The 12,895-nt window shown below is 44.9% G+C and overlaps 1 protein-coding gene across 2 annotated transcripts in view; it reads right to left on the minus strand.

Annotated features, from left to right (window-relative positions):
* The window catches only part of XG (Xg glycoprotein (Xg blood group)), a 43,733-nt gene that overhangs the window by 15,118 nt on the left and 15,720 nt on the right, over positions 1-12,895 (minus strand). For both annotated transcript variants that reach the window (XM_045537685.1, XM_045537684.1), the window contains exons 3-5: positions 12,674-12,697; positions 5,225-5,290; positions 689-751 (exon numbers count right to left, since the gene is read on the minus strand). In XM_045537685.1, the coding sequence (XP_045393641.1) occupies positions 689-751; positions 5,225-5,290; positions 12,674-12,697 (153 nt within the window). The remainder of the gene's footprint in view (positions 1-688; positions 752-5,224; positions 5,291-12,673; positions 12,698-12,895) is intronic.

Below are 12,895 nucleotides of genomic sequence, written 5' to 3' on the forward strand. Positions count from 1 at the left end.
GCACAGCTCAATCTGTTCCCATCCATTCATCCTCCCTAGCAACCCCTTAGCTACCTGCCCACCTCACATGCCCCCTGTCCTCCATGAGGCCCATAGAAAAATATCTGAACCTCGCTGGGATACTGGACAATCTCTGTGCCTTTCAAAACCAGTTGGTCTTTCACCATGGAGACTAGAATTTTTTTTTTCTTGAATACCCATCCCTTCATTTTATCTTTATCATCTTCAGAAAATGTAGGTCCCTTATAAGCGACATATAGATTGATTTTAAACAAATAGGAAAGTCGTGTTTTAATGATGTGATGTATTAACAAGTACTTCTTTAAGCCGTAGGAAAGTGCTGCTTTTGTAAGTTAAAAAGAGTCAAAATTGGCAATTCCATATGGTTCAGCCTAATATTTTAATGACTCGCATGTTTAAACATTTTTTTCCCTTTATTTCAGAATATTATGGGGGTACACACATTTTGGTTATATAAATTGCTTTTGTGCAGCTTGAGTCAAAGTTATAAGTGTGCCCAACCCCCGGACAGTGTGCATTGTGCCTGTTAGGTGTGAATTTACCCAGCCCCTCTTACCCCCACCACCTGCTTGATTTCCAATGACTCACATGGAGATTAGAATTTTAAGTCATCAAATGATAACTTGCACCCAAACAACTTTTGAAATGGATCTTAAACACCCATTACCTCCACCGTGGTCAGAATTGCCAGGCTGCGGGTAAGCAGGCGGCTTCGGCCTCGGGTAGATATCTGTCGGAAAACAACACAGTGATTTCAGGAAAATAATGATTTCTTCCAGGTAGGAGCCATCTATAAATAAGAATATCCAAATACAAAAAAAGACAGAACTGTTTATTTACAGTCACTTCCCATAGCTTTTGTCCGGCCTTTAAATCATGTAGCTGTCAACAGAAAAGAAGCCAAACTCTGCAAAATAATTTTAAAGAGGTTTATTCTGACCCAAATTGGAGGACCATGACCCGGAGCCACGGCCAGGAAGCCTTGAGCAAGTGGACTGGCTGTGGCTGGGTCACAGTTTGGTTTTATACATTTCGGGGAGACAGGGGTTACAGGGAAAGTCATAAATCAATACATGGAAGGTGGACATTGGTTTGGCCCGAAAAGGTGGGACCTCTCAAAGTGGGGGCTTACAGGTTATAGGTGGGTTTAAAGACTCTTTGACTTATAATTGGTTTAAAGACATGAAGCTTTGTCTAAAGGCTTGGAATGTTTTAAGATAAGGAAGTCTGCTAATCAGAGACAAGCCAGGGGACATATATTTGTTGTGTAAACTGAGGACCTGCAGGAGTGACTAGCACAGCCTCAGCCTGTCAGTGAGTCACAAAAGATGTCCCCAAGAAGGGAGGGGCAGGAACAGGCAGGTCTGACCCCCTCCTCATGGCCAGAAACTCAGTTTTAGGGCATCCCCTTGGCCAGGAGGGGTCCACTCAGGCAGCCGGTGGGGGGAAGACTTAAGACTTTATTTTAGTTTACATAGCCAACATTTACATGAACACTTCAAAGCATAATATTTAAAAAACCACTGTCATTTTTGTGCCTGGAATCTCCCCACCTGGTTCTTATAGCAAGACGTGTCCAGATCTCAAAAACGAATAAGTCAGAAGCTTTGCCGTGCACGTTCCAATGTTTAGGGATACTGCAAATGCCAGGACTGTTGACAGAACTGAGTCACCAATATTCGGATGAGACCATCTGACCTTTTGACAGGGTGTTTTATTTCCACCTTGCTGGGATACATCCTTTCATTGGAACTGTTTTAAAACTTGCCTCACAATGACCTTTACGCGTCCCTGAAACTCACCACACACACACAAGCTTCCTGCCCCAGGACCTTAGCACATGCTACTCGCCCTGCCGGATCTTGCTCCTGCTGCCTGTCTGTGACTTTCTGTGCTCCGTAAATATGTGAAGAAGCCCCTTGTCATCTGGCAAAGCATCACCTCGTCCCTCCTGTCTCAGCTTCGATGTTGTTTGGCCCTATTTGAAGAGCGGAGATGAGAGAATCCACACAAGCTCTTCGCACACCAGCCTACACCAGCGCCTCTGTGTCTTGCTGGAAACTGTATTTTCTGTACCAGCTTCCTACTCCTGGTGCCAGCACTCACACTACCTGGCAGGTGCTCATTTGCATGACATTAAGAGTGAGGTTGCTCTAATTCAGGGCAAAAAATTCAAGGACTTAAAGTCCTTCTTCAGGGCACTAGAAATCCAGGTCCAGCATTAGTGCCCCAGCTTTCGGAGTTTCAGGCTGTCATAACTGAGTCCCACAGAGAGGGCAGCTTAAACACGAACATTTATTCTCTCGTGTCCTGGAGGCTGGAAGTCCCAGATCCAGGTGTGTCAGGGCTGGTCCCTCCTGAGGCCTCTCTCCTGGGCGTGTAGACGCCGTCTTCTCCCTGTGTCCTCACGAGGTCGTCCCTCTGTGCCTGTCTGTGTCCTCATGTCCTCTGCTTATAGGGACACCAGGCCTGTCGGATCAGGGCCCACCCTAGTGACCTCAGTTTACCTTAATCACCTCTTTAAAGACCCATCTGCAAACACAGCCACAGTCTGAGGTCCTGGGGCTCAGGGCTGTAATATATGAATTTGGAGGGAGGCACAATCTAGCCCACAGCAGCCTCTGTCAAACAGAACTGATTCCTCTTGTTAGTCTGGGACGAGGAGGAAGGGGACAGGTGCTGTGTCTAGGGGTGTGCACTGAGGGGCAGGTGGCACTAGGAGATGCTCCGTCTACAACAGGAGGAACAAGCTGACCAGAGGGGGCTTCCAAGGGGGAACAGATGATATGTCAAGGGGCTTCCAAGGACAGAAGATATGTTTCGTCTACGACAGGGGGTCTCCAAGGGCTGGAAAGAGGCAGAAAGGCCACAACGTGGAGATATGACCAAGGCCACAAAGGAGGGTTTCCGGAGCATCCACACAAGCAAGGTGACAGCATCCTCAAGTGACCTTCCCTCATTAACACAGTCAAAATCACACCCACCCACAGCATGACAGTTTACAAATAACCATGGCAGCCCCGGAAATTGCCTTACAAGGTTACAAATGGGGAGGGTTCCCAGTTCCGGGAATTCTCCACCCCGTTCCAAGAAAAACCATGAATATTCCACCCCCCACTTAACATAAAATTAGGGAAAATGTTGTTAAACTCAGGGTCTCCTCCACTCGTGGGGGTTGACCCGTTCCTTCTCTGGAATGTTCTATGCTTTAATAAACCTGGGCGCTTGGCCTGCTTGCATCTGCTTGCTCTGCTCATTTGCTCTGTCGACGAGGTACCAGTCACCAGTCTTTGCTGCTGGGAACCTAGAATCAGGGAACACGGACTGACACCTGGTCCCCACACCTGACACTGTCTCCACGTCACCTTCCTAGGAACATGGCCATGAACTGCAGGTGTCAGACCAGAGAATCAGAGAACCACGCTGGGGTCTTGCAAACCAGCAAGTGCACAGCAGGGCTCCAAAGTGCCATGGCGGCTTCCGTGGAAGCCACAGAAAAACAAACCAAATCTAAGAAGGCAGGGGCAGAAGAGAATCTCGGGTTCCCCTGGGTCTAATTCTACGGGAACAAGGTCCCCGGGTTTCAAGGGTGCCCGGAGCCATCCCAAATTGCTGGCCGGGAGCATGGTGGCTCCCTATAAAGCCAACAGCTATCAAGTCACTACGGGGAGACAGAGAAAGAGGACAAAGAAAGACCCAGATCATTCCATCCGTAGGAACTTCTTCTTCCAGGTTGCCCACCAGCGATTGCCTTCGTGGTCCAACAGAATGTTCCAGAACAGGCCATCTCAGAGGGACTTTTCATACTGCTCTCTGGGACTCTTCTTTCTTCCTTCTCGACCTCCATATCGAGGAGCCCAGGCTGGCCTGGGACAAGCACACGCTTTCGGGGGAATTTCTGCGGGTTGACTATAGTCCCAATAATTCACTTCCAAGATGCTTCATTTTTCCTCCTCCCCGGGTGCGTAGGTTGAGTTTGCTCTTCTGCCGTAGCAAATACTCCGGGTCTCCTGCTCAGTATAAATGAATAATTCAGGACTTGCATGTTAAAGGCGTCACATGGCTGCGTTTAAGCACGGCGTGAACAGTGACACTGATGTTCCTCCTTATCCGGGTGAGTCAGAAATCAGCCCCCAAGTCCCGGGTGGTTGCCCCCCAAGGTTGTGCCTCTCCTCCCTCCACCCGGCTTCCCCTGGGGCTCCTGATTCACCCCAGAGCCTCGGATGACTCAGCCAGGACTTTATGATACGTTCTGACAAATGCTCTGGGGGGACGGCCCATAGCTCCGGGCTTAACACGGCATGTCCCGGGGATAGGAGAGCAAGAAGCACTTCCCGTGAGCAATGTCCAGGCATGCTTTGCAAAAAAGCCACAATCCGGGGAACAGCTGTTTCTAAAAGGCTGGGAGGAAATATTAGCAGAAAAGGTTGTTTTTGGTGTCGGGACGTTAATATTGCACAACAGATGACAAAGAAAGATCAGCCGGTGACTCACCTGTCCCTGAACTCAGTGTCAGGTGTTGCTGTTCAATTAGGCATCATCTCCGCTGGGCTTAGCCTCTATTTTTAAAGAGCCCTTGGTCGAGGAGATGAGTTTGTGTCCGTCTGGAGGTGTTGTGGTGGGACATAATAATATGTTGTTGGGCTGTGCAGAGTTCACAGCCAGAATGAGCTTGCAAGAAGCTTCCAGAAGCCTTCGTGACTCAGCCAGCTTCATGCATGCTCTGTCTGGCCAAACGGTAAGCTTTCAGGGCTGCCGAATTGCTGAGAACTTTATTGCTTTTATTTTTTTTTAAATGGTGAATGTACTGAATGCATGGAAGGCGTGTCTGCCTAATTTTGACAAAATAGAGAAATTAAGGTGCAGTGACGTAAAACGCACAGCGCAGGAGGGCTTTTTGTGAACGGGAAAAGCAACGTGATTTGAAGCCCTGTAAACAAGTCAGAAATATCACTTGTCCCTCACCCCGATTTGACAAGGGACAGCGTGCTCTGACAGCACTGCAGTGGCTTCCAGGTGTCAGAGAAAAGGGAAAATGAAATTGTGTGTGTGCATCCCACTCTTGTGCTACCTGCCAGGTGGTTAGGAAGGGACCGGGTTCCCTGCAACGGAGCTATGGCATGAGCATTTCCAAAGCGACCAATACAAGGCAAATGTCAGTCATCAAACCGGATTTGGACAGAGACTCATACTCATTTCTTACTTCCACCGTGGTCTGGATTCCCGGGCTGCGGGTGGTACGGGGGTGGTCTTGGCTTTGGGTAGATATCTGTGGGGAAAACGACATCGCCGTGTTAGGAAAATAAAATTCTCTTTGTCTTCGGAGCAGCCCGCAAAACAAACACGTGGATGGGATCATCATTTTTTTTTTTAACTTTGTTCACATTTGCTGCTCCGGGTGTGTTAATAGGTGACCCGTCGTCTGGCTAAAAATCACTTCGCCGCTAGAACCTCAAAACCTACAGCTTAAAAAATAAACTTTCGTTTTTGTTCCTAGAGGCTGGTTTTCATGGCAAGAAGCTAGCATAGCTGCCTGCCCTGAGGCTGACAGGTAATCCCGAAAGAAATCTGTAGAGAATTGTCACAGTATAAACTCACCAAGAGCCCTGATAACGGAGACAGTACCAGACATTCCACTATCAAAACTCTTCTCCTTCCTACCCTTTTAGGCACTACCAGCTTCCATTAATAAGGATCAGCTTTCCATTTTTATTTTTATTTACTTATTTATTTTGAGACAGAGCCTCACTCTGTCACCCTGGGTAGAGGGCAGTGGCGTCATCATAGCTCACTGCAGCCTCCAACTGCGATCCTCCTGCCTCAGCCTCCCGAGTAGCTGCGACTACAGGTGGGCACCACCACACCTGGCTAATTTTTCTATTTTTAGTAGAGACGGGGTCTCACTCTTGCTCAGGCTGGTCTTGAACTCTCAACCTCAAGTGATCCTCCTGCCTCGGCCTCCCGGAGTGCTGGGATTACAGGCGTGAGTCATTGCACCCGGCTTAGCTCTCAGTTTCTAAAAGGCAGGAAAATAGTGCACCCACATAAGAAGAAATTGTATTTGAATTTATTTGCAGCTATTTTCTCTTTGCAAAATAGTAACTGCTGTCTCATCAAACTCTTTCCCAGAGAAAGAGACCAAATTGCTAATTTACAGAGGGTACATGCCTCTCTAAATGATTAAAAAAAATACTTTACTGCACAAGTATGCGTCCATAATCAACATATAGTTTTCTTCTGTGCATGTTTAAATGGACGTCAATGTTGTCTTACTACAGGTACCTTTAATCTGCCTGTTTTTTTAAACTGCCTATTATGTTTTTCAGGTGTATTCACACCGATGCTACTTCACTGGTCAGCAGCTCCATTGTGCAAGTTTCCCAAGATGATCTAATTGATGAACATTTCATATCCCTTTTTCTTTTACAAACCAAGTCGTCGCCACCTTGCCCTGCTTTCTCCTGGTGCACAGGTGAGTTTTTGCTGAGCGTGTCCTGGAAGTAGAGTCACAGGGGACACGTGCTCATATTCAAATGTCCCTAAATGTCCCTTCAAGTCTTCTCACTGGGTTATATAATCCCCACAGCAAGTGGTCAGATCTCGGGTTTCCCCAAATCCTTATCAGTATTTGTCCGATTTAGTTGGACTTCTTTTCCGTTCCTTCCTTCTGTCCTTCCCTCCCTCCCTCCCTCCTTCCCTCCTTCCTTCCTTCCTTCCTTCCCTCTTTCTTTCTGTCTTTCTAAAGCCCAATTGCTTAAATTGGTTGACATTTGAACTGTGGTTCAAATTGGCCTTTCTTTGAATGCCTGAGACCTTGAGCATTTTTTTTTTCTTAGCTATGTCGGCCAACTGTGTGAGTCCCTGTCTTTCCTGTTGCCTGGAAGAGAACCTGTCCTCCATCCTTTCCTTAACTGTCTGTCTTTTTGGTAGGAGCTCTCTACACACCGTTGGTCCTCAGTAAATATGGGTTCTGCAAACATAGATTTGTCCAGCCGAGGATGGAAAATATTAAAGAAACAAACAAGCAATAAACAGTAACGGGGCAATAATAACTACTACAGATAAGAACAATACAATGTAACAACTATTTGCATAGCATTTATAGTGTATCAAGTATTTTAACTAACCTAGTCGTGATTTAAATGGCATGGGAGGATGTACACAGGTTATATGCAGGCACTAAGTCATTTTATATTACACACTTAAACAACCACAGATTTTAGCATCTGAGGAGTCCTGGAACCAATCCCACATGGATATCAAAGGACAATTATATTTTCTCTTTTCAACCTTCACCGGTTGTATAAGCGGCAAGTAGCCGGCAGCTAATCTGACTTTGGAGACCCTGTACTTAAGACTTTTATATTATTATTATTTAAAAAAAAATTAGACATGTTCTAATTTATCCATTTTCAAAGGTTGTGCTTTTTGTGGCTTATTTAAGAAAATCCTCATAACTCTAAGGTCATGAGACATTTTTCCTCTATTTTTCAAAAAAAAGTTCAACTGTTCTCCTTTTACATTTGGGTTTGTAATCTTCCCAGGAGTTACTTTTAAGGGTGGCATGAGGTTGAGATTCCATAAGAACAGACAATTTCCTCAGACCTGCCTATGGACATTGGTTTCTTCCCTCGTTGTTTTATAGCTGTGACATCTCTCTGCCACCAAGACACAGTTGAGTCCACTTCCAAGGCTTCCCGAGCCATGGCTCTATGTGTCTTGTCTCTGAGCTGTAGAATACATCTCGGTGTTTATTAGAGCAATCGCACCCCGTGTATAGACATTCCTTTTTAATTTCCAAAAATGTCTCAACTCTTTTTGTCCTCCATCAGATTTTAGAAGTGCTCAGATTCCATCAAAAGTCATTTGGATTCTGGGTGGAAGTGCATTGAATTTATAGCTTGTGAACTGACATCTTTATAGTGTTCATTCCTCCACCCTTGCAGAGGGGCGGGGTTGGGGTTAGGGGTAGGGTTAGCGCGAGAGCAAGGGATTCGTGAACCTCCATGCAGTTGGCTCTTCCCTTATATCTTTGGTAACGTTTTATAACCCTTTCCACACTGATCTTGTGCTCTTTTGTTAGACGTTTTAGCAGGGACATTAGGGATTTTGTTACGACTGCGAATGGGCTCTTTTTAGAATTACATTTTGATATAGGTTTGTCTGGGTGTGTAGAAATGTTACTGGCTTTTGTGCACGCGTGTTGTATTCTGCACCATTCCTGAATTCTCTGTGAGTTCAAACGGTGTCTGGAGATTCGCTTTAGGATGAAACAGTCCTGCAGCCTGTGAATAAATCCGTGTTTTCCCTTCTGTTCCTAGAGCTCATCTTTCTTTTGTTCTGAGTACAGAGGCAACAAAGCCCAGAGCACTGTCCTCTTACTGAGTTTAAAGGCAATACCACTTGTTAATACAATGCATCTGTGTGTGTGTTTGTGTGATTCCAGTTGAGGACGCCAGCTTGCTTTTCTGGTACCCTAGATCACATTAACAATGCTCCTTTTTATTTATGTTTGGCCAAGTATTTTATTATAAATGATTGTCACATTTTAAAGACTCGTGTCTCAGCCTCTATTAAAATTATCCTGTGATTTTTTTCTTCTTTAATAATATTAGTGTGTATATTGATGATATTTCTTTTTATAGGCTATGAATATCCTTTCCTAGTTTGTGCCTCTGTTTTTCCTTTTGTATGCATGTGGCAGGAACACATGTACTCAATGTTAATGTCATTGAATTTGTCAGTCTTTCATGGTCCTCACTGTTCAGTTCTTGTTTGGGAACTTGTTCCCTACTCCAAGGTCAGGAATAAATTCACATTTGCTTTTTTTTTTTTTTTTTTTTTGAGACAGAGTCTTGCTTTGTTGCCTGGGCTAGAGTGAGTGCCGTGGCCTCAGCCTAGCTCACAGCAACCTCAAACTCCTGGGCTCAAGCGATCCTCCTGCCTCAGCCTCCCGAGTAGCTGGGACTACAGGCATGCGCCACCATGCCCGGCTAATTTTTGCTATATATATTTAGTTGTCTGTTTTTGGTAGAGACGGGGTCTTGCTCTTGCTCAGGCTGGTCTCGAACTCCTGAGCTCAAACGATCCACCCGCCTCGGTCTCCCAGAGTGCTAGGATTACAGGCGTGAGCCACCGTGCCCGGCCTCACATGTTTGCTTTTGAGATTTATGTTGTTACTCTTCCTGAAGCAGTTTCCTGGGTATTTTGTGTCACTTTTAATTTTTGGGTTTTTTTTTCCCCCCAAACAGATACCTCAACTTCTGCCTCTCTGGCTTGAGCAACCTCCCTCTCCTCCACTGATGCCCAATGCTACCCCTGTCCCATGCCGGATTCCCATTTGTCCACAGCTGCTTCTGGGTCTTTCTATTCGATCCACCCCTCAAATATTTGTCTGTTCCTGCACAAATGTCAGGCTTTCCTTATTATTACATTATGCTATTATTCTATGGTAGTGTGTACTACTGACCCAAGGGGTCCCAAAACAGTAACAATTGAAGAATATACTGTTTAAGCACATACATCTAAGAGAGAAAGAAAAAAAAAAGAAGGAAGAAGGGAGGGAAGGAGGGAAGGAGGGAAGGGAGGAAGGAGGGAGGGAGGGAGGGAAGGAAGGAAGGAAGGAAGGAAGGAAGGAAGGAAGGAAGGAAGGAAGGAAGGAAGGAAGGAAACAAATAATCCCCACCAAATTCAGAATAGTGTACACCTTTGATGGAGACACTGAGGGATAAGAAAACCTCATAGATAGACATATGTTCCTGCAAAATACTGGTTCTTGTGTTTCAATTCATTATTAAATGAATTCAAATACAAGAAGGCTGTGCTTGGACAAACATGACAGACATGAAATGAGAATTCTGATCATCCAAATCCTGTGCAACTGTATGACTTTTTGATTTGTATGTTTTTCTCTATTTTATTCATAGAACCAATGTGTCTGTATAAATACATGATATCTGCAGACTGTACTGTCGGTCTTATTAACGTACCACGGGTGCATAAATGTGGTGCACATTCTCTCTTTGTTGGTTCAGGGATTATAAATTTCTATTAAATCAGCTTTTTCATTGAGTTATTCATATCTTTATTCCTAATGATATTTCCATCTGCCAGCCCTGATATTTCTGGCGAAAGGCTTTTGAAAACCTCACACGTGGATTTTTCAATTTCCACTTTCAACTTACTTGAGGTGCATGAGGTGGCAGATGGCTTCATCCTTCTGCGACTGGCTGTCTGATCGCTAAGTAGTAAGTCTTCCTTCGCAGCCGGGGCTGCCACCTCAAAGCTTATTTTGTCTGACGTGGCTGCCACTTTCTCTTCACAAGCACTTGCCTTGTGCATCTTTTTCCGGCCGATTATTTGCACCTTCTCTGGGGCATTGCATTTCAAACGCTTCTCTTGCAAATGGCATATAACTGACTTTAAATTGCTGTATCTAATATCTGTCTTTTGACACATTCATTAACTCATAATGAACACATACATCTAACTCATAATGCCCTATTCCTATTATTTTATTATTTTTTTCTTCTTCTTTTCTTTTTTTGTTTCTACTCCTTCCTGACCTCTATATAGTAATCCATTTATTTATTTATTTGTTTATTTATTTATTTACTTTTGAGACAGGGTCTCGCTCTGTTGCCCAGGCTGGAGTGCCGTGGCCTTATCACAGCTCAGTGCAACCTCAAACTCCTGAGGTCAAGTGATCCTCCTGCCTCGGCCTCCTGAGTAGCTGGGACCACAGGCGTTTCTGGAACATGCCCTTACTGTCCGACATAAAGAGATATTCCAGGTACATCTTGGACCCACCCTGCCACCAGCCCTGGAATCGGCCATTTCTCTAAGGAGCACACAAGAAGGAAGATGAATTTCATCCATGACCTTGACATTGGGAGAGAACCCTGTGGCTATCCGGCCACCAATGGCAGATGCAACGCAGGAGAATAATTATTCACGTGAAGCTCACCATCGACCTCAGGTGTGCACTGAGGAATTGCTGGTGGGACAGCAAACTAGTGCAACCCGTGTGGAAAGCAATATGGAGATACCTCACAGAGCTACAAGTAGACCTACCACTTGATCCAGTAACCCCATTACTAGGCATCTACCCAAAGGAACAAAAAATGTTCTATAAAAACACATCTGCACTCGAATGTTTATAGCAGCACAATTCACAATTGCAAAGATGTGGAAACAACCCAAGTGCCCATCGATGCATGAGTGGATTAATAAAATGTGGTCTATGTACACCATGGAGTTCTACTCAGGTATAAGAAACAATGGTGATCTAGCACGTCTTGTATTATCCCAGATGGAGCTGGAGCCCATTCTACTAAGTGAAGTATCCCAAGAATGGAAAAACAAGCACCGCATGGACTCACCATCAAATTGGTACTAACTGATCAACACTTAAGTGCACATATAGCAGTAACATTCATCGGGTGTTGGGCAGGTGGGAGGGGGGAGGAAGGGATGGGTATATTCACACCTAATGGGTGCAGTGTGCACCGTCTGGGATGGTCAAGCTTGAAGCTCTGACTCGGGCGATGCAAAGGCAATTTATGTGACTACAGGGTTTGTACGCCCCTACATTCTGAAATTTAAAAAAAATTAAGTTGAGGTGCGAATCCCACATAATTAACCATTTTAAAGTGAACATTTCAAGGGCATTTAGTGTATTCACAGTGTTATAGAACCACCACTTCTGTCTAATCCCAGGACATTTTCATCACCCTGAACGCACACCTGGTACCCCCCCAGCCCCTGGCAAGCAACGCACTTTGGAATTCCCATCTCCAGCAAGGGGCGGATGGACATGGTTTGCCCGGAGATGCGATGTTCTCATAAGCACCTCTTGCCCTCCTGCTGGGTTGGTAACATGTGATGTCCATCTAATTATTCGGGGAGGACCATATTAACTCTTTACAAGTTAAATAAAATGAAATAACTCCTGGGCTCGAAGCTGACTCCTCCACAGCAAGAATAGATGTCAAAAAGGCAATGGAGTTGCCTATTCTTGAAATTCCACATAAATGGAAACATACGCTATGCGGTGTTTTGCGTGTACCTTCTCCCACATGTTTTTGAGGGTCAGCTACTTTGTAGCAAATACCGGCCCTTCATTTATTCATCTTTAAGGCTGAATAATATCCCGTTGTCTGGGTAGACCCCATTTTGTTTATCTGCTGATCAGCTGGTAAACATTTGGGTTGTTTCCACGTTTCGGCTGTAACAAATAGTGCTGCTGTGAAAATTGTGTGCAAGTTTTTCTTGGAAGACCTGTTTTCAGTGCTTTTGTGTATACACCTAGAACCAGAATGGCTGGTCACACCGAGATTCCACCTTTAACTTTTGGAAGAGCTGCCAAACCACTTTCCACAGGGGCTGCACCCTTTTGCATTTCTACCAGCAATGATCAAGCATTCCAATTTATTCGTGTCCTTTCCAACACTTACCATTTTCCATATTTTGATTCTAGCCATTCTGGAGGGTGTGAAGTGATATCTCATTGTGCTTTTAATTTGCATTTCCCTAACGATGGCCATTTGCTTTAAACGTCTACTAACCTCCCTACAACCCTGTAAAAACATCCTCACTCATCCCTCCATTTATAGGCATTGCCTCCTCTGGGCCCAGCCAAAGAGTCACTTACCCGAGTTTGGCTTCTTGGTGGGTTCTGTGAACAAAAACAGACAATAAATTCAGTAAGCACCAATGTTTCATGGGCAGCTCAAAGAATGGCCATTTATGCCCTAATGAAAAATGAAAAGGGAATGGCAATGTAATAAAAGTGAAGTGATAAGAGTACACATTCTGTTTTGTATTCAGAAAAAAAAAGTAGCTTTAAAAGCCACGCCAAATAAGTGTGCCCCGG

The sequence above is a fragment of the Lemur catta genome, chromosome X, assembly GCF_020740605.2.
Source record: "Lemur catta isolate mLemCat1 chromosome X, mLemCat1.pri, whole genome shotgun sequence".
NCBI lineage: Eukaryota > Metazoa > Chordata > Mammalia > Primates > Lemuridae > Lemur > Lemur catta.